The 25,659-nt window shown below is 42.3% G+C and overlaps 1 protein-coding gene across 1 annotated transcript in view; it reads left to right on the forward strand.

Moving 5' to 3' along the window:
- ARID1B (AT-rich interaction domain 1B) overlaps window positions 1-25,659 on the forward strand; it is a 514,902-nt gene that overhangs the window by 397,856 nt on the left and 91,387 nt on the right. The window contains 1 exon segment of the mRNA XM_029057789.2: window positions 3,499-3,588. Coding sequence (XP_028913622.2) covers window positions 3,499-3,588 — 90 coding nt within the window.

Here is a 25,659-nt window from a genome sequence, read left to right on the forward strand (position 1 = left end):
GCATAAATATTGTTTATGGCCAGTGGATTTCTAAGACGTGGAGTCCCGGTAACTAATAGGGGAAGATGTGTTGGAAGAGATGGGATTTTAGGCAGTCATTGAATGAGGTGAGCACTGCAGTCTGTCAGATAAGGGGAGGAAGGGAGTTCCAGGCTGGGGAAACATTGTGGGTGAAGTAATGAAAGAGGGACGGGAAGAGAATGGAAGACAAAATAGCATTTCGTCTTTTTGCCACTCTCACAAAGACATAATAGCCTAGGCTTTTTCTTTGTCCATATACTTGTAGTATGTGAATTTCCCTATCATTGTTGTTGTTGGTTTTGTTGTCTTATACTGTGGTGTCATGTCCAAACCTTAGCAATGCAATAGACACATCTCTCCCCAATGCTCCACTTCATTCTGGTAGTGTATCCATAGAGTTTTCTTGGTAAAAATAAGGAAGTGGTTTACCACTGCCTCCTTTCACATGGTATATGAGTCTCTGCCCTTGACTCTCTCCCATGCCTTACAGTGACATATTCTTGTCTGAACCAAATATGGTTTGGGTTGGCAGAAACAAGGCCTTCATGATTACCTTTCTGATTTTCCAATTTCCATCAGTGGAGCATGAAGTACTTTGGGCTAAATTTGTGTCTTAAGTGAAAGGTTAAATCTAACTTAAATTATTAATGTTTTATTTTAAGAACAAAAACTTTCACCTGTAGCCACATATATTAAAGGGCTAACCTTCCTAAAAGTTATTTGAGACATTTTTTTTCTTTTGGCTGTTGAACAACATTAATTTATTCTATAGAGGCTTCCACCAAGAACAGCAGACAAGACTCAGAACAATCAATCAATTGTTGAGCCTCTGTTTCCTGGGTTCAGAGCATTGTACTAAATGCTTAGGAGAGTGCAGTGACTGTAGGAGGCACAAACCCTGACCATAAGGATCATTCAATCTAGCAGATACATAATACTTTATAGGTAGGAGGAAATGCTTAATCAAACAAAGGTATTTATTGAGCATTTATTGAGTACAGATCACTATACTAAGTACTTAAATAGAATAGGTAAAACAGTATGTCTAAAGGTACAGCTGAAAGTTGAATGAAGTGGGGAGGGTGTTACCTGTGGAAAAGAAAAAATAATTAGGAAGACTTCCTGTAGGAGACAGAATTTCAGGAGGGCTTTGGCTAAGGGAAGATCTGTTAGATTTAATGATGGAGAGAGTTTAAGAGCGTAATCCAGGCATCAAAGCAGGGACTGGGGCACAGTGTGAAAGTGATTATGGGAGGAGTCAGGAGGGCAAATTGGGGAATTTTAGAAAAAGAGGAGAGATAGATTAGGGGGGAGTGAGCTGATGGAATCCCATAAAGCCAGTGGTGAGAAGTTTCTATTTGATATGGAGATGGATGGGCAGCCATTGGAATTTTTTGAGGAGCAGAGAGATGTGTGCAGAATGACAAATTATACAAAGATGATCTGAGAACAGAATGAAGCAGCATGGTCTAGAGGAAACAGCACAGACCTGGAAGTCAGAGAACCTGAATTCTAATCCTGGCTCTGCCAAATGCTTGCTATGGGCAATTCATTTAACTTCTCTGTGCCTTAATTCTCCTGTTCTCCCTCCTATTTAGACTGTGAGCCCCATGTGAGACAGGGACTCTGTCCAACCTAAATAACTTATATCTACCCCAGTGCTTAGAGAAGTATTTGACACATACTGTTTAAAAATATCATTTTTTAAGAAAAACATAATCTGGAGAGCAGAGGACTGGAAGCAGGGACCCCATTGAGGAGGTCGGAACAGTAGTCACACTGTGCTATGACAAACTCCTGGAACCGTAGAGTGGCCCTTTGAATATAGAGGATGGGGTTGAATCTGGGAAATGTTACAGTGGAAAAGCTGACAGGTTTTAGTAACAGATGAATTTGAGAGTTGAAAGAGAGTCAAGAGATGAAGATAATTCCAGAGTTGTGGAAATTGGAGACAAGGAAGATGATAGTGTTGTCAAATGTCATGAGAAAGTTGGGCAGAGGAGAAGATTTAAAAATTGCAAAAGAGATGAAAAGTCGGGACTGGAGAGGTAGGTGTGGGCGTTATTTGCGTAGAGGAGGCAGTTGAAGCCGTGGGCACAGAAAAACTCTCCAAGGGAATGAATATAAAGGGAGAAGAGTAAGTGACCCAGCACAGAGCCTCGAGGAAATCGCAGTTGCATGATGAGAAGCAAGAGAGTCAGCACAAGAAACTAAGGAAGAGCAGCCAGTGAGATATAAGTGAATATTGTGTTTATCACCCAATCAATTGGTAGTCTTTACAGAGCCCTTAACTAAATACTTAGCACTAGGATGAGTACCTTACTATTGGTAGACATGATCCCTGCCCTCAGTGAGTTTTCAGTCAGGTGAAACCTAGATTAGATAGGGTTTCCAGGAGAAGGAAATAGTCCACGGTATCACAGGAAGATAAGATAAGATAGAGTAGAGACCATTGGATTTGGCAAGGAGGGGGATTCTTGGGTGGCTTTGGAGAGTGCAGTCTCAGAGGAGTGTAGGAAATGAACACTTGTGCCAAGAATTGATCATAGCACTAGTCATTTGCTCATTGCCATGCAGCACTCAGTCTTGTTCCCATGGAGATGCAGGGCATAATAAGAAGCAATGTGGCCTAGTAGATAGAGCATGGGCCTGGGAGTCAAAAGGACCTCTGTCACTTGCCTGCTATGTGACCCTGGGACTTCACTTCTCTGTGCCTCAGTTACCTCATCTGTAAAATGGGGATTAAGACTGTGAGCCCCATGTGAGACATTTGCTGTGTCCAACCTGATTAGCTTGTATCTATGCCAGTGCTTAGTACAGTGCCTGGCACGTAGTAAGTGCTTAAGAAATACTGTTTAAAAAAAAAAAGAAAAAAGCAAATGGGCTGTCTAGCGTGTAGTATTTTGCAAAGTGCATATAAGAGTTTTACATACAAATCATATTTAAAGCCAAACTGGACATAGCATCAATCTAGTGATTCATGGAAAATCATTATAATTATTGAAAAAATTACTAAATTGGACATTTCTGTATTGATTAATCATTTATCCATCGATTTAATATTAATACTGAAAAATTGTGGAGGGTCTTAAATTGGAGACTGCCAGAGAAGGTTGGAGCCGTTTACAAATAATAGAGCTGTTCAACATATTCCTCGACGGACTTGAATTTCATGGAACTCCCTTGCAGAAACATGTCAGAAATATGAGAAGTGTGTGCAGAATGACTGTCGTTGAGGTCCCTCAATAGGAAATTGCACATTTCAACAGACCATTGCTACATATGTCTTTACATACTTCCTTTTCAGATACTGAAACCAGCGGTGAAAAATTAGATTGGTTGAACGGTGTTTTTTTGTGTCAAATGACATCTTTTTGGATTGCAGAGGTGTAACAAGTGTAGCTATTTCTTCTTTATCTGGCACAATTGCAGCATTAATGTAAAGGGTTCCCCCACCCATTTCCCTATGTGTTACAGGTAGTCAGATGCCACCGCAGCCTCCTGGTAGCCAATCAGAATCCAGTTCCCATCCTGCCTTGAGCCAGTCACCCATGCCACAGGAACGAGGTTGGTGTTTAATTGTACCATTGTGCCCCGTATTATGTTTTTGTGAGACTGCGACTCTTGTTTGAATTTTCTCACCTGCCCCTCTCCTGGTTTAAAAAAGAAATGTGTTGCCTCAGAAAGATGGTGTTCTTTACTTATTTTAGAACGAGCAAGAGTATGCCAAGATGCAGTTGCAAAAGCCACCTACTTATCATATGTGAAGAAAATTATACTGCAACACTGTGTGATAGTGGTAGTGGGAATCTTGCTCTGAAAAAATCGAGAATCATCCATCAGGGATTCTAAGCAAGTAGACTGAAATGGCTTTTTCATCATTGTCTACATCTAGGTCCTCATCCTGTACTCTATATCAAAAGACTTTCCAGGTAGAGAAATTAATAAGCTGTAGTGTAACTAATGCCATACATCTTCTCACAGTGCCATATGTTATGGAGACATCTATGAGTTTTGAGGGCCTTGGAAGAGCAATATGTGGTTGGTTACTTGATCTTCAAGAAAGCACCTTCCTTCTCCCCTGGGCCTCCTGGCTATGTATTAGGTGCCAAGACCACCACAACACCCACACGCCTTTTTTAATTTTTTTTTTTTGGTTAAGACCTCACTGTGTGTCAAGCACTGTTGTAAACTCTGAGATGGTACAAGTTCCCAGGTTGGACACGGTCCCTGTCCTACATGGGGCTCACAGTCTAAGTTGGAGGGAGAACAGGTATTGAATCCCCATGGTACCATTGAGGAAATGGAGGCACAGAGATGTTAAGTGAGTTGCCAATGGCCACACAACATATGAGTGTGAGAACGAGTATTAAAACCCAAGTTCTCTGGCTTCCAGATGTGGGGTTTTCTTTCCCTTCTCCCTACATGTTCGGGGCAGTTAGAACTGCTAAAATTTGACTCTAGGCTTTCCATCAAGTCAACTTAAAGATTTATCTTTTGTCAAATCCTATTTGCTGCCAGCTAGAGATTGAAATATTACACCTTGGTCTGTTTGAGAAATAAAGTGGAAAACAAGTGAGTCTAAACATGTTGATGGATCTTGTCTTCACCTTCTTTAGCCTTATAAATATCTAGATGACTAGAAAAAGAACTTCATTTTCCATACACAGAGCAAGGTATAATCTTAAAAAATATCAAAATATATGAGTATTGGTACCTTAGCTATTTTACAGAATTAATCAGGCTTTCATGATTCCTGTGGGCCTTGTTCTATGTCTACATCACCCTATTTGAGCAACCTGCGTGTTACAAGGGTTTAACCCTATATTCACTGGGAAAGAGAGTGTTTAGTTGTAAACGGTCATTATGGTCAACAATAGAAGAGTGCTTATGTAACTGCAGTGGTTAGTTTCTTTTGTGTTTTTTTTTCCAGAATTGCACATGACCCTGCCTTTTTCTATTTAGGAGTGGTTCTGTAACAAATATTTCTGTCTGACCCTCTGGGGACCTAGTAATCATGGAAAAGAAGATGAGAGCCAAATGTGTTTTGTCTTCCGCTAATTTTTTTTCTTGCCTCTAGGAAAACACGAGTAGGGATTAAAGAATAAAGAAACAGTGAGAAAAACATAAATGAAGCTGGAAAATATGAAAAGTCAGATATAAGGAAGGAGAAGCGGTATTAAAAAAACAAACTATTAACTCTACTCAATTGTATTTTATTTTGAGGGTTTTTTCCACTAGTAGCAGGTAGACTTGATATGTGGAAGTACACAAAGTAGATTAAGATTTTTTTCAAGGTTGGGTGTTAATCTTTAGTATGTCAATAATTTTTATACAGTTCCCCTACATAACCTTTCATAATGAATAACAGTAACCTCTTACATGCGAAGTGTAGTTTTTACTAACCGGAATTAGGAATGTGCTTTGCAAAATATAGGAATTCTAACTTGCTTAAAATGACCACTTGTTTCCAAGAGCCAGCCTGAAATTTGTCATCGGCTTAATCCTATTGATTTTGATAAGCATGTTCCCAAAAGTGTCTGTAAAGTCTGGTCTGTAAGCACATAAACATGCAAGCATTCCCTGTTGTGTTCCATCATTGATTACTCTCCCCTTTGAAATGGAAAACTTCACCTTTCAAAAAGATTGTTACTTTAGTGGATTCCTTTGCCTGCTGGAACTTGTTTCCACTGAACTTGGAGAGGAGGAAGGATGGGAGAGGCTCAGACGGAAAATACTTATCATTTGCTGATAAAAACCTAAGCGGAAAATCTTTCCCACTGAAGACACCTGATCTGCAAGCTTCTGTTCAGCTAATTTAAATGCTTGGCTCAGAATTACCACTATTTTCTAGGAAAAAAGAAAAGAAACCTAAAATACAAATTGACCCTCCAGTTTCAATGTAGTTTTCTAATCACTTATTAGGGGACACTCTTTCTTTGTGTTGTGAGAAATTACTCAGTGGGGAAAGGGTCCCTAGAAGCTCAGTCTATGGGATAGGCAAAAAGCTGGTGGACATTTTAAAAAATTCATTATTCATCAGCTACTGTAGAGCCTGATTGACAGGGTTGAATCAGAGCAGCTATCATTACTGATATACCAATAAGAACAAGCCTATTTAAATTTATTTATTTTGTTTGGAAAGTATTTGACTGTATTTTATTCTTCCTTTCTTGGCACTCAGCACCCTGCTAGGATTTTTCATGTTTGTCTCCCTCAGGCTACCCCTTCCCTACTGCAAAGCAGAGTACCAGAATGCCATGCCTTTTTTTTTTTAAAACCAAAAGCTTATAAGGATATTTGTGTGAAAACTTGGGAAGATCACATCCTCTGGAAGGAGGCACATATACATATAAAAATATATATTGTTTGAGGGTGAGGGGATGGATCTTAGATACTTGGGCCTTTTGTTTTGCAATGGGAGATTACATTTTTTTCTTTTGTTCATTTCATCTTTAGATTTAATACTATACTGATAAACATCAGGTAAATGGGTTTGTTTATCTGATCTTGGCTTCTTTTGAACCCTATTATAATGTCTAAGGAACAGTGATTTGAATAAATATCTACCTTGTATTTGCCACTGTGCATAGAACAGTGTCTGACACTTAGTAAGTGCTTCACAAATACTTTCAAAAAACATATCACTTAATAGCTCATGTCTTTAAGGACTTCACACTAAATTCAACATCAATGGAACATTAAAGATTTTATCAGAGTATTATTTATTGAGTGTGTATGACGACCCCAAAGACTATTAAACTAGGTACTTAAAATGTTTTGCCCCTAAGTGCTTTATCTCCAGAACCCAGATTTTTTTAGACCCCATGCTTTGATACCCTATCTTGGATTTCTGAAATCAATTTTGCTTATGAAAAAATCTGATAGAGTAGCTTACAAATAGAAAAATAAACCTCAAAATTTTGACAGCCCAATAGGTTAAGAAACATAAATATTAAAAATTGTAGTAGTGCAAGTTCTTTGGTTGTAATTGACAGGTTTACAGTTTACATTGAAGAGTGGAAAAAGAAGTGCCAACCGTCAATAGCTTACCAATTTTGTCATGATCTATGTTTGCTTTTTTTAACAGGGATGATGTAATTTACATTTTGCAACTGCCAAATTTCAGAATTTTTCTATTTAAGAGTTTCAAATTTTAAATCATTCATTTGGTCAAAGCAGTAAATCGTTTTATGAATGCACTGGATGCCATTCCAAAGAAATCAGTTAATGAACTTCTTTATTAGGGCAAACATTTAGGGGTCAGAATTAATTTTTTTAAACCTTTTCTCTGCTCTCCCTTTTTAATTTGCACAGTGGTACGTAGTTAAATATTCATGATTATGTTGATGGGTATGCTAAAGGTCTGAAAATAGATCTGGAGTCTCAAAATCAACACAGGTTATTTAACCCTTTTCATCTAATTTGCCGTAAGGGACTTGCTCTGTAAAATCCCATAGCTCTAGAATAATTAGAAAATAGTAATGAGGATTTAATTAGTCCTTGAGATATGCTGAAATAGGACCACTGAGAACTTTGCTGTTTGGACAAGGATTGCAAGTGAAATCGATCCCATCACAGTTGCTGGGAAGTCAATGAAAATGGGATCTTTTTCTGGAGGTGGTTTTGGGGCATCACTCTCTGTCCACCTTTTCAAAGCATTATTGAAAGCACATTGCCTCCATGAAGGTTTCCCTGACTAAGCTTTCTTTTCCTCTTCTCCCACTCCCTTCCGCACTGCCCATGCACTTGGATTTGTATTCTTTATTCACCCCATCCTCAGCCCCACAGCACTTATGTACCTCTCCATAATGTATTTATTCATACATAATATTTGTCTCTGCCTCTAGACTGTAGCTCGTTGTGAGCAGAGAACATGTCTACCAACTCTGTCATATTGTACTCTCCCAAGCACTTAATACAGTGCTCTGCACACAGTAAACACTCTATACATACTGTTGGTTGATTGATTGTCAGATTGACATGGTACTCAAAATTGAGCTCTTCCAGAACTGATTGAAAGCAACCACATCATTGTGCAATCTTAATCTTTTTTCTTTGATTGGGCCCACCTCTCACTTGGCTTCCAAAGGCAACGTAGTTGTTAGGGGGGAAAAACAATTCTGTTTTCTTTATTTGCAATTAAACTTTTGCTCTGTATTATACTTGATTTCACAAATGACACAGTACATGAAGAATCCCTAACAGTAGTGTGACCTTTGGCTTTTAACAATCCATTGTTAGAGGGTAATTTGGTTTATTATATGTTTTATGTGAGATAGTCACACACAGTGCTGTGCAGTTTTGGAAAACACACCTAGGCAAGGGTAGACTCATACCGCAGATGCCTGTCATCAGGATTACAAATACCTATTCCTTATTTAGACAGAGAGTAGTCTTCATCAGCAACAGTATTGTAGTAAACATATATAGCTTTTTTAGCAATAGAGATGCTATCCAGCAATAGGTGGACAAATGGGATCTGATCAGACATTTAGATGTTCTCTTTTGGGGCCATCAGTTTTCCCGCTCTTCCTTACTCTATTTACCTCCTCTTTCCACATCCTCCCTTCCAATAAAAATCATCCCAGCTCTTCAACACTTGCACCTAAAAATTCAGTAATTTCAAACATGCTGGCCAGAATATGGTTGAAACTGCTTTAATATCCTATTTCAAAATATATTTGTTTCTCTCCTACTTTCCCTTTGTTATTCATTCCATATGTTATCTTGACACTGTCATGTTTACCCTCTGATTCAGTAAAGGTTTTTTTGTTGTTGTTTCTTTCTGAAAGCTGAAAGTGAATTTCTTCCCAAATTATTTCCAGAGATTCTATTAGATAATAGCTCCCTTTGAATTGAAATCATTCTACTATCTTTTAAGGACAATGAAAAGGAAGTAGGGGAGGCAGTAGATCATGGAACTCTTGACTGTAAGGAAAAGCTATGACATTTTGCCTTCAGATTTTGCAAAGTCTAAGAAAAAGTTTGTTTTGCTCTCATGTGGGGAGTTGGGATCTCTTCAGAGCAAGGAGCAGCTGAAGCATAAAGCCAGTTCTTGTCATTAGAATTCTTCAGCATGCCATGTTAACGATGAAACTTCTTAAGGTTAAGTCATACTTGGTAATAAGTTTCCTTGATGCAGAGTAAAATGTTTTGATTTCATAAAAAAGGAAACTCTCCAGCCATTGCCATGTGCAACCCTCAGGTGCCTTTGTCTGCTGTCTTGCGTTTTATGTCTCAATGAGATCATTTTCCACATGGGTGAAATGAAGCAGAGTCCAATTCAAATGGATGTTTGTGACTAAGATGGCTCTCTAAGGAAGCACCTGGCAACTTGGAATTAGGTGAATTGTTCTGTGGTCAGCCCCAAAAATCAGTTCATCCACGAGGAGATCGAAACCAAAAGTGGTATTTGAAATGAGTTTCTTTTGAATAAGTGCTCATCATGAAGCTACAGTTTTATGTACTGCTTTAATGGTATGACTGACAGGAATAGGTTATTTTCCATGAAGGAAGGACCTGGCAGCTTGGAATTGGGTGAATTATTCTGTGGTCAGCCCCCAAAATCAATTCATCCACAAGGAGTAGATCGAAACCAAAAGTGGTGTTTGAAATGAGTTTCTGTTGAATAAGTGCTCATCATGAAGTTATGATTTTGTGTACTGCTCTCATCATACAACTGACCGGAATAGGTTACTTTCCATGAAGAAATGAGACTTGTGACACAGAGCTACCAGAGGTAGGGGTGAGGAAGCCAGAGAAAAGCTATTTGCATTATCTGACAGACTGCATCCAGAGCAGTGGTTATTTCATTGCAGTCCTTCAGATCATTTCATGATCACCTTGAAAGCAACTGTCTAGTAGTCTTGGGGATCTCAAGATGATATAAATTCCTGTCTGCCTGTGAATGGTGAGATTGGTTAGTGACTACAGTTCATGACAATGTACAGAACGGTAGGAACTCAATATAAATGGTATAGAAAGCTATGTCCTCAGTAACTACAATGGCTAATACTATTTTTAAAGACTATTGTCGGGTTAGCAACCACCTGTCTAGATGCCTTTGCCTCAACCTATTGAGCTACCTTTGCCTAAAATTGACCCTCTCATCTCTGACTGCTACATGCCAAATGGTAGGTGTCCTGGCTGGGACTTTTATTCAGTCCAAGGACCCCTCAGGATCCAGGATCATGGGGTCAGGTTCCGGACCTTTAACTCTCTCCTTAGGCCCCCTGTTCCTCCCCCATCTCTCACCCCCAATGATCTGGCCACCTATTTCCTCACGAAAATCAACACGATCAGGTCTGAGCTCCCCAAAGTCACCCCTCCGCCTCTCCCCTCCCCCACCAACCCCCTCCCCTACTTTCCCATCCTTCCCTGCAGTATCCTCAGAGGAGATCTCCTCCCTCCTCGCAAGTGCCACCCCCTCCACCTGCGCCTCGGACCCCATTCCCTCTCACCTTATTAAAACCATCGCCCCTGCCCTCCTACCTTCCTTAACTTCTATTTTTAACCACTCAATCTCCAAGGGCTCCTTCCCCTTTGCCTTCAAACATGCCCACGTCTCCCCCATCCTAAAAAACCCGCTCTTGACCCCACTTCCCCCTCCAGTTATCGCCCTATCTCCCTACTACCCTTCCTTTCCAAAATCCTAGAACGAGTCGTCTACAATTGATGCTTAGAATTCCTTAACTCCCATTCTCTCCTAGACCCCCTCCAATCTGGCTTCCGTCCCCTCCACTCTACCGAGACTGCTCTCTCTAAGGTCACCCATGACCTCCTTCTTGCCAAATCCAATGGCTCCTACTCCATTCTGATCCTCATTGACCTCTCTGCTGCCTTTGACACTGTCGACCATCCCCTCCTCCTCCATACCTTATCTCACCTTGGCTTCACGGACTCTGTCCTCTCCTGGTTCTCCTCTTACCTCTCTGGCCGGTCATTCTCGGTCTCCTTCGCTGGAGCCTCCTCCCCCTCCCATCCTTTAACTGTTGGAGTTCCTCAAGGGTCAGTTCTTGGCCCTCTTCTGTTCTCCATTTACACTCACTCCCTCGGTGAACTCATTCACTCTCACGGCTTTGACTACCATCTCTACGCAGATGACACGCAGATCTACATCTCCGCCCCTGTCCTCTCCCCCTCCCTTCAGGCTCGCATCTCCTCCTGCCTCCAGGACGTCTCCACCTGGATGTCGGCCCGCCACCTAAAACTCAACATGAGCAAGACTGAGCTCCTCATCTTCCCTCCCAAACCCGGTCCTCTCCCAGACTTCTCTATCACCGTGGATGGCACGACCATCCTTCCCATCTCTCAGGCCCGCAATCTCGGTGTCATCCTTGACTCGTCTCTCTCGTTCACCCCACACATCCTATCCGTTACCAAGACCTGCCGGTTTCACCTCTACAATATCGCCAAGATCCGCCCTTTCCTCTCCACCCAAACGGCTACCTTACTGTTACGGGCTCTCGTTATATCCCGGCTAGACTACTGTGTCAGCCTTCTCTCTGACCTCCCTTCCTCCTCTCTCGCCCCGCTCCAGTCTGTTCTTCACTCCGCTGCCCGGCTCATCTTCCTGCAGAAACGATCTGGGCATGTCACTCCCCTTCTTAAACAACTCCACCCACCCCGCACGCTCCACTCCTCTGCCGCCCACCTCGTCACCGTCCCTCAGTCTCGCCTATCCCGCCGTCGACCCCTGGGTCACGTCCTCCCGCGGTCCTGGAACGCCCTCCCTCCTCATCTCCGCCAAACTGATTCTCTTTCCCTCTTCAAAACCCTACTTAAAACTCACCTCCTCCAAGAGGTGAGACTGAGCTCCTCTTCTCCCTCTACTCCCTCTGCCATCCCCCCTTTACCTCTCCGCAGCTAAACCCTCTTTTTCCCCTTTTCCCTCTGCTCCTCCACCTCTCCCTTCCCATCCCCACAGCACTGTACTCGTCCGCTCAACTGTATATATTTTCATTACCCTATTTATTTTGTTAATGAATTGTACATCGCCTTGATTCTATTTAGTTGCCATTGTTTTTACGAGATGTTCTTCCCCTTGACTCTCTTTATTGCCATTGTTCTTGTCTGTCCGTCTCCCCCGATTAGACTGTAAGCCCGTCAGACGGCAGGGACTGTCTCTATCTGTTGCCGACTTGTTCATCCCAAGCGCTTAGTACAGTGCTCTGCACATAGTAAGCACTCAATAAATACTATTGAATGAATGAATCAATCAATGAATCAATGTGGCCTAGTGGAAAGAACACAAGCCTGGGAGTCAGAGGACCTGTGTTCTAATCTTGACTCTGCCACATATGTGCTGTGTGACCTTGGGCAAGTCACTTAACTTCCCTGGCCCTCAGTTCCCTCATCTAAAATGAGGATTAAGACTGTTAGCCCCATGTGGGACAGGGACAGTGTCCAACCTGATTACCTTATATCTACCCCAGTGTTTAGAACAATTCTTGACACATAGTAAGTGCTTAACAAATACTACAGTTATTACTGTCATTCTGGTACTAGATCAAACCAAATTGGGTTTAATGGCAAGCACTTTTCCTTTACCCTCCCAACTGGTTTAACCACCCAACAGGTTTGTTTTCCTTCCCTTCTTTCATTTTAATCCCTATTTTGCAAATGAGGTAACTGAGTCATGTAGTGGTTAAGTGACTTGCCCAAGGTCATAGCAGATGGCAAATTAATAGGAAACAGGTCATTTGGGTAAGACTGTTTAGTTGGTGCCTGTTCTGGATTTTGATGATTATAAATTATTTATATTAATGCCCATCTCCCCCTTCAGACTGTAAACTCGTTATGAGCAGGAAACATGTCTGCTAAATCCATTGTATTGTACTCTCCCAAGCACTTAGTACTGTGTTCTGCACAGAGTAATTGCTCAGTAAATACCATTGATTGATCAATTGATGTAGAGCCAAGAATCTGCTGGTGATGGGTAATTTTTGAACACCCCAGATATTGGGAACAACTTACTGAACCAGAAAGTTAAGGACTCAACTAAGGTAGATTCCTTACTGGATTTTTTTTCTAATGAGGAAGAATTAGTTGAGGGTAGAAAACTTGATCGAAGCAATCAAAAGATGATCATTTTCAAGATCCTCAGGGAAAGGAGGAGAGAAATCAGCAAAATAAAGAAAATGAACTAAAAGATAGTAAGTGCCAACAGCTAATGTTAGGAGTTGAAAGTGACATGGGGGAAAAACAGCCTTACGAGCCAAAGAATGATGCTGGTCATTCTTTACGAACGGAGATTTGCAGGCTGGACAAGAAGACTAATAAGATGCCAAGCTTGATAAACCTAGAACTCTTCAGTAGACTAAAGACTTCCAAATGAAAAATCTACAAAAAAGAAGAAATTAGACTAAGGCACCCAAGATCGTTTAAAAGATATAGCAACAAATTACTCATTTAATTTGGGCCAGAGCAGAAAGACCCAGAGAAAATCATCAAGGAAAAAGTAAACGAGTAAAAGGGAAAAGGTGGATGCTTTCAGTATTATTCTGCTATTGTCTCTATGAAAATCAGTGATTGAGAAAAGCTGACCAGACCAAAACCCACTTGCCTGATAAAAGAATATCTTTAGTAGCATGGTATGAAGCTCCTTGAGGGCAGAGATCGTTTTTGTTTGTTTTTGTATGGGACTAGTTAAGGGCTTACTGTGTGTTCTAAGTGCTAGGGTAGATATAAGTTAATCAGACCAAATACAGCTCCTGTCCCCCATGGGGCTCACAGTCTAAATAGAAAGGAGAACAGGTCTTGAATCTCCATTTTGCAGTTGAGGAAACTGAGACACAGAGAAGTTAGCTGACTTGCCCAATGTCACATGGCAAGCAAGTGACGGAGCCGGTATTACAACTCAGGTCTTCTGACTCATGCTTTATCCATTAGGCCACGCGGCTTCCCAATTATGTACTAATTCTGTTCTATAGTGCTTACCCAACTGCTTAGTACAGAGTACTCTGCACAGAGTGCTCAGTAAATACCATTGATTGACAGTTCAGGTCTAGTAATCATCTGTCAGGTGACTTGCATTTTCAAGTTGGGGAATTATATTATTACAGGCTCAGCTCTCAGTATTGAAAATTGATGAGGAATGGGAGAAGCCCCTCATAATTGTAAAAGGACAGGTGCTCTGCCCATCGTTTAAAAGGCACAGAGGTGTCCATCTCTTAAAACTGATTATCAGGGTAGACTTAGGCATTACAGACCAGTCAGCTCCACACATGCACCCTAGAAGAGAAGAAAAATAAATGGGCACCATGAATTTGCAAACACATTGAGTAACATGAGTAACTGGGAAACAACCAACCTTGCTCTGTAATGTGCAGTTTGTGCCAGACAAATTTAATTCCCAGACAAATTTAATTCCCTTCCGTGATGATGACAGGACATGCAAACCAAGGGAAAGCAATAGATGCACTCTTTCAGGATTCAGGAAGGAATTTGATCTCAACCCACATGCCATTCTCACAGGTTAAGAGGAAATGTGCTCTTGACTCTTTAACAAGTGGTACATATTTTCCTTTAAGTGTGAAGTTTGAGCTAGTTAATAATAACACTGAGTTTTGTCCTCTGTGATTGATCCAGGGAGTGTTTCCCTTGAGCATTTTTATTGATCTGGGTAAAGGAAACAAGAACATGATCAAATTTGCAGATACTAAATTGGTGTAGGTTGATGACACTTTGGAAGGCATCAGTAAAATTCAAAATGACACTAATAAATTGGAAAAACAGTTGTACAAAAACAGGATAAAACACAATAAGGACATTAGTGAAGAAGTACACTGGGAACAAAAATATGCTACCATAGAGACAGGATTGGGGAAAAAAAATATCAGATGCAAATTCCACAAGGGAAGACTTGAAATTCACAGTAATCCACAAGATGAATCTGAGTCAGATAATATGCTGCTAATATATACTGGCAGAGGAGGTAGGTAAAAAGGCCATCAAGCAGGAAATAATCTTTCTGCTGTGCTCTGGAAGTGCTGTAGAGTAAGCTCAGTTCTATCATAATGCATGTTTTCACTGTGCATTTGGGATAGACCACCAGGGGAGACCTAGAGATTTTTTGTTTTTCCACAGAACCAGTGTCTCTGGATGAAACATGATACAGCCATGCAATGTCAGACAAAGCCACGTGTGATCTAATGCAGTTTATCTTTAACACCCCCTCCCATCATAGGAAAAGTCATTTTATTGTGCCCTTGTTTCATCACTGCATTTTTAAAAGGAATGGAGAAATTGGAGAGACTAGGGAAAACGATTAAAGAGACATGATGTGCATTTTATAAGGAAAAGGTCAGGCAATTGGGTTGTCCAAGCCTAAGGAAGGGAAAAGAAGGCAAAGGGTGATTTAATAACAGCCTTGGATTATACAAAAGGTTTTAAATAGGGAGGATGATGACCAGTTATTCGTCAAGTACTTTGAGAAGAGAACAAGAGGAAATTAAATTAAAGGAGACGAAATATTAGTAGAGCTTAAGAAATTGCCTCTTGATATGCTGAAAAAATGCTGGACTAGAATACCACAGAAATCTATGAAGCATCATTCCCAGGAGATATTTTTTAAAAGTTAGACAATATTGTCTTTAAGGATTTGTGATTATTGAGTAATTTGACCCAGGTGATATTTAGACTGATAAGGCACATCTCTGAAATGCAGTTGAAATGTAAAGTCTCTATAGTTCACTTTTGTCTCTGAGAGTCCAAATCGATTCTGACCCTTTGTATCATAGTTCTGATAGGGCTCCCTTTGCTTTTCTGATTCTCCAATATTTTAAAGAGTTTACAAATTAAATACTTTTTTTAAAAACCTTAAACCAATTCTAACAGGTAATGAATTTGAATTTTGGTCATGAACATATTTCCCTTCCCAAGAATCAACTGTTACTGCAGTGGATTGTATCAAGATGTTGCATGAGCAAGAATGTCTTTTCATAATCATCATCTTCAGTGGTAATTTATTGAGTGCTTACTGTGCAGAGTACTTGAGAGAGTACAGTGCAACAGAGTTGGTAGACATGTTTCCTTCCCACAACAAGCTCACAGTCTTCTGTGGGAAATTAATCAAATCAAAGTGTTTTGAAGAAGGGAGAAAGGGGGAAAATAAAATAGTTTTTAGAACATAGATCACTGTCCTTCAACTGATTCATGGAACAGTTGTTTTGTGTTTAATTCACCCTCACCAACTCTGAAATCCCTCTCTTTAACCATAACCTTCTCACCTGACTCCTCTCCCACACTCCCTCCCCCGCAAATCTGTATTACCCCCCACAGAGACCTCTAATCTCTTGACCCCATCCATCTCTCCCAAAGCATCTCACCCCACCTTGCCTCTTTATCCTCTCTTCCCACTCTCGATGATCAGATTACCACTCTCAATTCCACCTCTCAACTCGCTCGCTCCCCTTTCCCTCCGCCGCTTTCGCTCCACTAACCCACAACCCTGGATCTCTGCCTCTGACCGTCTTCTTCGCTCTTATGCTCAAGATGCTGAGCACTGCTGGCGAAGGTCTAAGCACCAAGCCAACCTTATTCACTGCAAATTTATCCTTTCCTGCCTTAACTCTTCCCTCTCCTCTTCCAGGCAAAACTACTTTTCTTCCCTCATTGACACCCATGCCCATCACCCCCGCCAATTGTTCCGGACTTTTAACTCTCTCCTCCGGCCTCCTGTTCCTCCCCCTCCCCCATCCCTCACCCCCAACGATCTGGCCACATACTTCATCACGAAAATTAACACAATCAGGTCTGAGCTCCCCAAAGTCACCCCTCCCCCTTCTCCATCCCCCCCGCTCCCAACCCTCCCCGCTATTTCCCATTCCTTCCTGCAGTATCCTCAGAGGAGACCTCCTCCCTCCTCGCAAGTGCCACCCTCTCCACCTATGCTTCAGATCCCATTTCCGCTCACCTTATAAAAGCTATCACCCCTTTCCTCCTCCCCTCCTTAACTTCTATCTTTAACCACTCACTCTCTAATGGCTTCTTCCCCTCTGCCTTCAAACATGCCCATGTCTCACCCATCCTAAAAAAACCCTCTTTCGACCCCACTTCCCCTTCCAGTTATCGTCCTATCTGCCTCCTACCCTTCCTTTCCAAACTCCTAAAATGAATCATCTACACTCGCTGCCTTGAATTCCTCAACTCAAACTCTCTCCTGGACCCCCTCCAATCTGGCTTCCATTCCCTCCACTCCACCGAAAGTGCCCTCTCAAAGGTCACCCATGACCTCCTTCTTGCCAAATCCAATGGCTCCTACTCTATCCTAATCCTCCTCGACCTCTCAGCTGCCTTTGACACTGTCGACCATCCCCTTCTCCTCCACACTTTATCTTACCTTGGCTTCATGGACTCTGTCCTCTCCTGGTTCTCCTCTTATCTTTCTGGCCGTTCATTCGTGGGCTCCTCCTCCCCTCCCATCCACTAACTGTAGGGGTTCCTCAAGGGTCAGTTCTTGGCCCTCTTTTGTTCTCCATCTATACTCACTCCCTTGGTGAACTCATTCACTCCCAAGGCTTCAAGTATCATCTCTACGCAGATGACACCCAAATCTACTTCTCCTCCCCCGTTCTCTCCCCCTCCCTCCAGGCTCATATCTCCTCCTGCCTCCAGGACGTCTCCACCCGGATGTCCGCCCAACACCTAAAACTCAACATGTCTAAAACTGAGCTCCTTATCTTCCCTCCCAATCCCTGTCCTCTCCCTGACTTCCCTTTCACTGTGTACGGCACGACCATCCTTCCCGTCTCACAGGCCCACAACTTTGGTGTCGTCCTTGACTCAGCTCTCTCATTCACCCCATACATCCAATCCATCGTCAACACCTGCCGGTCTCATCTTCACAGTATCGCCACGATCCGCCCTTTCCTCTCCATCCAAACTGCTATTGTGCTGGTACAAGCTCTCATAATATCCCGACTGGATTATTGTGTCAGCCTCCTCTCTGATCTCTCTTCCTCCTGTCTCTCCCCACTCCAGTCTATTCTTCATTCCGCTTCCCGGATCATCTTCCTACATAAACGCTCTGGGCATGTCACTCCCCTCCTCAGAAACTTCCAGTAGTTGCCTATCAACTTTTGCACGAAACAAAAACTCCTCACTCTTGGCTTCAAAGCTCTCCATTACCTTGTCCCCTCCTATCTCACCTCCCTTCTCTCTTTCTACCGCCCACTCCGTACACTCCACTCCTCTGCCACTCACCTCCTCACTGTCTCCCATACACACCTATCCTGCCGTCGACCCCACGTCCTACCGCTGTCCTGGAATGCCCTCCCTCCGCCAAACTAACTCTTCCCCTCTTGAAAGCCCTACTGAGAGCTCACCTCCTCCAGAAGGCCTTCCCAGGCTGAGGCCCCCCTTTTCTCTCTGCTCCCCCTTCCCTCCCTCCCACCCTCTGCTCTTCCCCCTCCCTCACCCCTCAGCACTGTGCACATTTGTATATATTATTTATTACCCTATTCATTTTGTTAATGAGGAGTATATCTCCTTGATTCTATTTATCTTGGTGATGATCTCTGGTTTTTGTTTTCTACTTTGCTTTGCTGTCTGTCTCACCCATTTAGACTGTGAGCCCATCATTGGGCAGGGAATGTCTCTATCTGTTGCTGAATTGTACATTCCAAGCACTTAATACAGTGCTCTGCTCATAGTAAGCGCTTAATAAATACTATTGAATAAATGAATGAAAGTATAAAATTTTGTAGATTAACGGTGTTAATGTATTGTATATTGTCTTATACTGTATATACCCCAGTGCTTAGTACAGTGGCTGGCACATAGTAAGTATTTAACAAATACTTTAATTAAAAATGTACTTTGTAGACTCAGAAAAGCTGAGAGATTGGTTGGTCAGCACCCGAAATGTGACTACTTTATCTTAAGTGTGTGATAAGATGAAGAAAATAAAACTAAGATTCACATGGTGTTTTATTTCACTGCAGACCACCCAAACTAAATTCTGTATTCTCTGCCTCTGGCACTGCAAGTGAAATAAGTCATAACTGGTCATTAATGGAGAGCTTTGAATATTCAACAGTTGGTGTTCCTGTATTCATCTAAATGTAAAGTCTAGTGAATCAAGCGTCTGCCTTGGGCTAGGCACTCTTGAAAACAGTAAAATCAAAACTCCCACGTGTCCATTCATTAAGCAGCGTATGTTTAGAGAAGAATTGCCAATCCTGCATCAGGGCAATAGTCCATCCAGTCCTGTGACAATAGGCTGCACGGAGAGCCAGGTACTCAAAATTCTCTTTGGTATCGCGTTGATATCCATCCTTATAAGGAGTCTTACCTGAATTAATCTCTTTATGATGCCCCCTCAAAATTAAAAATAATTTATGTAATTATAGTAGATGTTTCTTTTATTTGTCCAATTTGAGGGCTATCATTTGCCAACTAAAATAAACAGGAAGTTAAGCCAGCCATTTTGGTGTTCTTTGGACCCAGTTTTCATGAACATTCCTGTTTATAAAGCTGGAAAACCCCAGGTCCTCAAGGTAATGTGAAGGTCAAATTTGAGGAATTCTTTTTCCTAGTAAAGTCATTTATGGAGAATGATTTTTTTTCCCGGGTTCAGTGTGCTAACACAAGTTGGGAATGGGAATCAATCTTATTTGAGTGCTGTACTAAGCACTTGGGAAAGAACAGTGTAACAGAGTTGGTAGACATGTCCACAGTGAGACTCCATAAACTGGAGATACCCAAGGGGTTGTGATACTCTACCCTCTAAGCACATTCAAGAGGATTATTGGCACAGGGAAAAGTAGGATCTTGGTTTTTTTCGGGGTTTGGGTCCAAAGATCCTTTTGCCTCTGTGCTCCTAGCACTGAGCTTAATATTTACATCAGAGGGAACTTACAAGATGTACATACTGGAAGGTTGAATTTTTCCTCCCTTAGCTACTGCCATCTGGGTAATCTGTCTGATCTTTCCCTGGATTCCAATTTATCATTGATAGATGATGTGAATTTCAAGGCCAGACAGCAGCTTAAAGGGCTTTGTGGGGGTGAGTGAAGAAAAGTTATGACATCATTGTGCCGCTCATGCACAGGGGCTGGTAGAAACAGCGAAAGAAGTGGGAGCAATTCTGCTAGTTAACCTAATAGCACAGCTGGTAGAACACCAGGGGGTCTGGGTTAAAGCCTTGACTGGGTCATTAGTTTCTCTCTTCCCCAAAGCACTTCATGTTGTGAGAGAGAAACAGGCAGACAAATAAACACTGAAGATATTAAAATGTAACAGGAATAGGAATCTGGCACCTATTGGAATCTGGCACCTATTTGTGAAGAGAAGGAGTTTATCAGCCTTAATAGCAAGGCACTCCAGCCAAGGTGGTGTGGTGTTAGATCATTATTTTGCACATGTGGAAAAACATCTTCTGTTGAACCAGCATGAAGAAATAAGGCGGTCATTCTGTGAATTCTAGCAGATGCCAACATGAAAATAAATCGTATGCCAAAGGGAAAAACAAGTTTGATTTTTGGTAGTTAAGAAAATCTTGGGTATTGGATGGCCTTCTGACAGTGCTGTAGGGATTAGCTTGGCTCTAAAGGTGGTTGTCCTTTTGAAGAAGTTCAATTTTTGCATTATTGATGTTTGTGTTACTCATGCCCCAGCTTTCCTTTGTCTTATTTGTGTGAGATAGTGTCCTATCTTTTGTTTATAGTGAATCCTGTGGATCCTGCCTTTCCTATCGGGTTTTAATATCTCCAGCTTTAAAGTTTAGTATTGAGCTTGCAAGCATGAAGTGGGAAAAAATCTTTTCTTAGAGACAGGTATCCAAGTTGCCTGCCTTTACCCCAAGCCCCTGTTGCATGGGCTCTGTTTTTAATTGATTGGGAAGTATATTGATATTGATACATCTGTGCACAATATTCTATTAAATACATTAATCTGTCCAATTCCCACTGCATCCCCCTGCCCTCCTTGCTTGTTTCTTTATCGTCTCTTTGTTATATCCTGCACAACTATATAAAATCACTTTCCTTTATTTAGGAGGCAGTGGGGCTTAGTGGAAAGAGTCTGAAACTGGGGGTCAGGAGCCTGGGATTTTAGACCCTACTTTGCCCCCTGGCCTACTGTGTAATTTTGGAGAAGTAAGTTAACCTCTCTGGGCCTCAGTTTTTGTATCTGTAAAATAGGAATAAGATAGATTGTGAGCCCTGTGACTTGTCTGACAACCTTGAACTTACCCTGCCTGGCATTAATCATCCTTCAAAAGTGCCATAATTATTATTATTAGTGAGTTATATTTTGTATTGGCTCACCGAACTGAATCCTAACTTGGATATAAAACTGATCTTTTAAAGCACATTTTAGCCAAACATGAATAAAAGAATAATTTTACTTGACTGTAAGAGTAAGATTATATATTTTCTTGCTTGAACAGAAAATATTCCTATAAGAATTCTCATTCTATTGTCAAAATTTTAAGTAATAAAAGGAATTGAGGAGGTTTCAATGTATGCAAATGTATGTAAATATAGTCTCCTTTAAGGATTGATAGATGAGGCCTACATAAAGGAAATAATCATAGTGGTAGTGGCTTGCATGATTACTCACTACCACTCACCCTCATATTTGCCAGTTAGGTTCTGCTGGGACACACTGACCAATGACAGAGTTGGAGGGTAGGGATACAGCATATCAAGGTATGCATTGGGTGGTCTTTGCCCACCCCCCACTAAGACCCTGCTCTTTGAAGAGCAATGAAGGTGGGTTCAACAAGTGCAGACGTTGGACCCATGGCAGCCTACGTCTGGCGTGCCAGGCAGGATATTATCGTGTGCCATACGCTAATGAACATAGCAGAGTTGCCAAGCACTGGTCTAAAACTTTAGCCATGGAGCTGAGGTCCAGATTTTGGGAGTGTGCAAAGAATTCTATATTCCAAGCTGCTCCAGGGGCAAATTTAGTGGCTAAATGCCCGTCAGCCATTGCCTGAGACGGGTTTGTTCGGGAATCAGGAAAGAGAGAAAAAGAGAGACTGGGGCAGAAGGCTGAGTTTTATACAAAAATTTTATTCCGTGAGGCAAATTATTTGATTATTTTTGATGCAGTGAATTGAACCTCCCTTTTGGGAGGCCCCTTTCGAGATGAATATGGTTATTTAATGATATTAGAGCTTCCCTATCGGGAGGAATATACTTATGCGTTACTCTCACGAGATGAAACACATAGGTCCTGCCCACGAATGGTTCCCACCTGGGAGGAATTCACTTATGCCTTGTTCTCTAGTGGTGAGGCAGCTAGCTACCACCCACGAATGTTTCCCACCCCTGGGGAATCCATTTATGCATTACACACCTGTGGAGAAGTGCCCTAGCTTCCAGCCCCACAAACGTTCAGCGGGACACTCACCCATCCCACGGCTCCTCACTTGGTGCAGGCAAAGCGGGCATCCCACGCTCTGGGCAGAGGTGACATGCAGCCGGGTGCTGCAAGTCTCAACCTGCTACCCAGAAGGTCAGAGGCCACAAGTATATATTACCTGTGCTCCCAGGCCTTTCTAGCTTCCAGCCTCAATTTATCCAATCTCTGCCCTCCCCCTTCCTCCATGCCCAATTTGATTGGCGCCAGGACAAGGGAGACCTTCTGTATTCCGGGCCTAGGCTGTCAATCTAGCAGTTTCGGAGCACTTCAGGGTGTCCTGCCCACACTTTCAAGTTCTGCTTTGCTGGCTCAGGCAGTCATGAGTTACCATTTGACCTTGAGATGATGGGTATCCCGCTTCACCTTGCCACATTCTTGGCATGTCAATGATAAGGTGGGGGGTTTTTGTATGTGTGGTATTGTTAAGCACTAACTATATATCAAGCACTGTTCTAAGTGCTGGGGTAGGTTCAAGTTAATCAGGCAGGATGCAATCCCCATCTCTTACGAGGCTTACAGTCCAAGTAGGCAGGAGAAAAGGTATTGTTAATTCTCCATTTTGCAGTTGAGGAAACTGAAGAGAAGTGAAGTGACTTGCTCAAGGTCACGCAGCAGGCAAGTGGCAGAGCCAGGATTAGAATCCAGGTCCTCTGGCTCCCAGACCTGTTGCTTTTCCTCCGGGCCACACTGTTTCCTAAACTGACCAGCTGTTCAGAAAGCCAGCATGGGAAGGGGAGATGGCAAGGGAGGTTGGCCAACAAGGGGAACAACAGAGATGTTGGGAAGAGAGGAAAATAAAGAAAGCAGAAGAGACAAATGTGGGGCAGAAGAGAGCACTCATTGGCTATTCCTAAACTGCCTCTTGAAGTTCGCAGCATAACAAGAAGCGTGACATTCAGGGTTCACGTTTACCAACTCAATTGTATTGTACTCTCCCAAGCACTTAGTACAGTGCTCTGCACTCAATAAGTGCTCAGTAAATACTACTGATTGCTCGAGGTGGCCAGCAGAACGGGTGGGGAGAGAAGGGTGCCTGCAGAGGAGTAAAGTGGCCACTGAGGGAGAGAGGATATGAGAGATCTCTGTGCATGAACTCCCCTAACAATGATAATAATAGTAATTATAGTAGTTGTTAAGTGCTTACAATGTGCCAGGTACTGTTCTATGTCTTGGGGTAATCAGGTTGAATACAGTACCTGTCCCACATGGGGGCTCACAGTCTAAGCAGGAGAGAGTAGCATTTAATCTCCATTTTACAGATGAGGAAACTGAGGCACAGAGAAGTTCTGTGACTTGCCCAAGGTCACATAGACAAATGGTGGAGCTGGAATTAGAACCCAGGTCCTCTGACTTGTAGACCTGTGCTCTTTCCACTAGGCCATGCTACTACCCTACCCTGTGAAGTAAAACCTGATGCTGCACAGATGGTTGGGGGTACTAAAAAAAGAAAGCATCACGTGGGGCTCCCACCGAAGGTCACGAAGGAGGAAATGAAATGCACTCTCTGTAATCTTTATTTTGCCGAGCAGGACCTGCTGATGCTATTACATATTGAGGAACATATTTGGGAGTTTAGCCTGTAATTTTAAAAAAGAAGAAAGTCATGCTGACTTTCTCATGAAGTGCATTGTACTTTGAAGAGAAAAACATAGACAACAAGGTGCTGGGTTTATGAATTTAAAAAGAAACTTTTATTAGGCCTTTGATGTAGGCATGTGTCTCTATACACACATGCACCCACTTACCTGGTATTGTGTCTCCCCATTAAATCTGCAAACATTTTTTTAATAAAAGGAAGACCTCTAACTATGGTTACAGGTGTTTTAGGTTTTGAATTTTTCTCCCTATAAATTTCTGTTCTTTAAAACTTTCTCATATCATCCATAAGTAAGCAAAACATCCTGAATGTTTGTTCAACAGCTGGCTTCTCCTGGCTTTCTGTCCAGCAGCTCTTTGCAACAGATCTATAATGGAAGATAGAGAAATTGCGTGACCCTGTGGAAGGAGCCCCGGCCTGGGAATCAGAGGATGTGGGTTCTAATCCCAGCTCCTCCATGTACCTGCTGTAAGACCTTGGGCAAGTTACTTACCTCCTCTGTGCTTCAGTTCTCTCAGGTACAGAATGAGGATTCAGTACCTTTTCTTCTTTCTACTTGAACTTTGAGCCCCATGTGGGACCTGCTTGTTCATGTATCCACTCCAGCACTTAGTAAGTGCTTGGCACATAGTAAATGATTAACAAATGCAATGATTATTATTAATATGGAACGAAAATACTGTCACATAAAAATAATAGTAAGGCTATTTGTTAAGCACTTATGTTCCCAGCACTGTTCTAAGCGCTGGGGTAGATACAAGGAAATCAAGTTGTCCCATGTGGGGCTCAGTCTTAATCCCCATTTTGCAGATGAGGTAACTGAGGCCCAGAGAAGTTAAGTGGCCTGCCCAAGATCACACAGCAGACAAGTGGAGGAGCCGGTATTAGTACCCATGTCCTCTGTCTGCCAAGCCCATGCTCTTTCCACTAACCCATGCTCCTTCTTTACGGATCCATCCAACAAAGATGCAAATATTCCTGTCTAAAGCTTTATTCTTAACAGATGATGTTCTGCTCCCAACTACTTAGTCCAGTTCTCTCCACCCAGTAAATGCTCAGTAAATACCATTTACTTGATTGATTGATTGTTCCCATACCTGGAGAGAGTATAGGAGGGAGGGGATGGGAAAAGCCATAGATGTTTGGGCTCCTCACTAGGAAGGGGAAAATGGAAAAGGAGGACCGAGGAAGGAGAGTGGAGCAGTGGGACTCTGCAATTAACCCGCCAAAACCAGGACTGATAGAATGGCAGGAAAATAGAATGGGGAGAAAGGTGGTATGGTGGCAGCTGGGTTGTGGGGGAAGAACTTTGCCATAAAATAGAAGGCTGGGAAGTAAACATCCTGGGGCCCTCTCAGACTAGAGGCCACTAGGGAGGGTATATGTGGCAGGAGCAGGTGGAACCTAGAAGATATGACCAAGAGGAAGGGATCCTGAAATGAAAGAAGCCAAGGGGGAGGGAAGTTGCTGGTATTAGAGTCCAGGGCCACACAAGGCAGCAAAACTCGTAGCTGTCTGTGTGAGGAGAAATAAGAAGGTGAGAGGTGAGGCAGAGAAGCAACTAGAAAGAGCAGATTGGGCAAGAAGAGAGAAAAGGAGATAGAAAGGATAAGAGGATAAGGAAATGGAGAAGAGCTACTGGGAATACTAGATAGGAAGGGAAT

This window comes from Ornithorhynchus anatinus, chromosome 2, assembly GCF_004115215.2.
Source record: "Ornithorhynchus anatinus isolate Pmale09 chromosome 2, mOrnAna1.pri.v4, whole genome shotgun sequence".
In the NCBI taxonomy this organism is placed as follows: Eukaryota; Metazoa; Chordata; class Mammalia; order Monotremata; family Ornithorhynchidae; genus Ornithorhynchus; species Ornithorhynchus anatinus.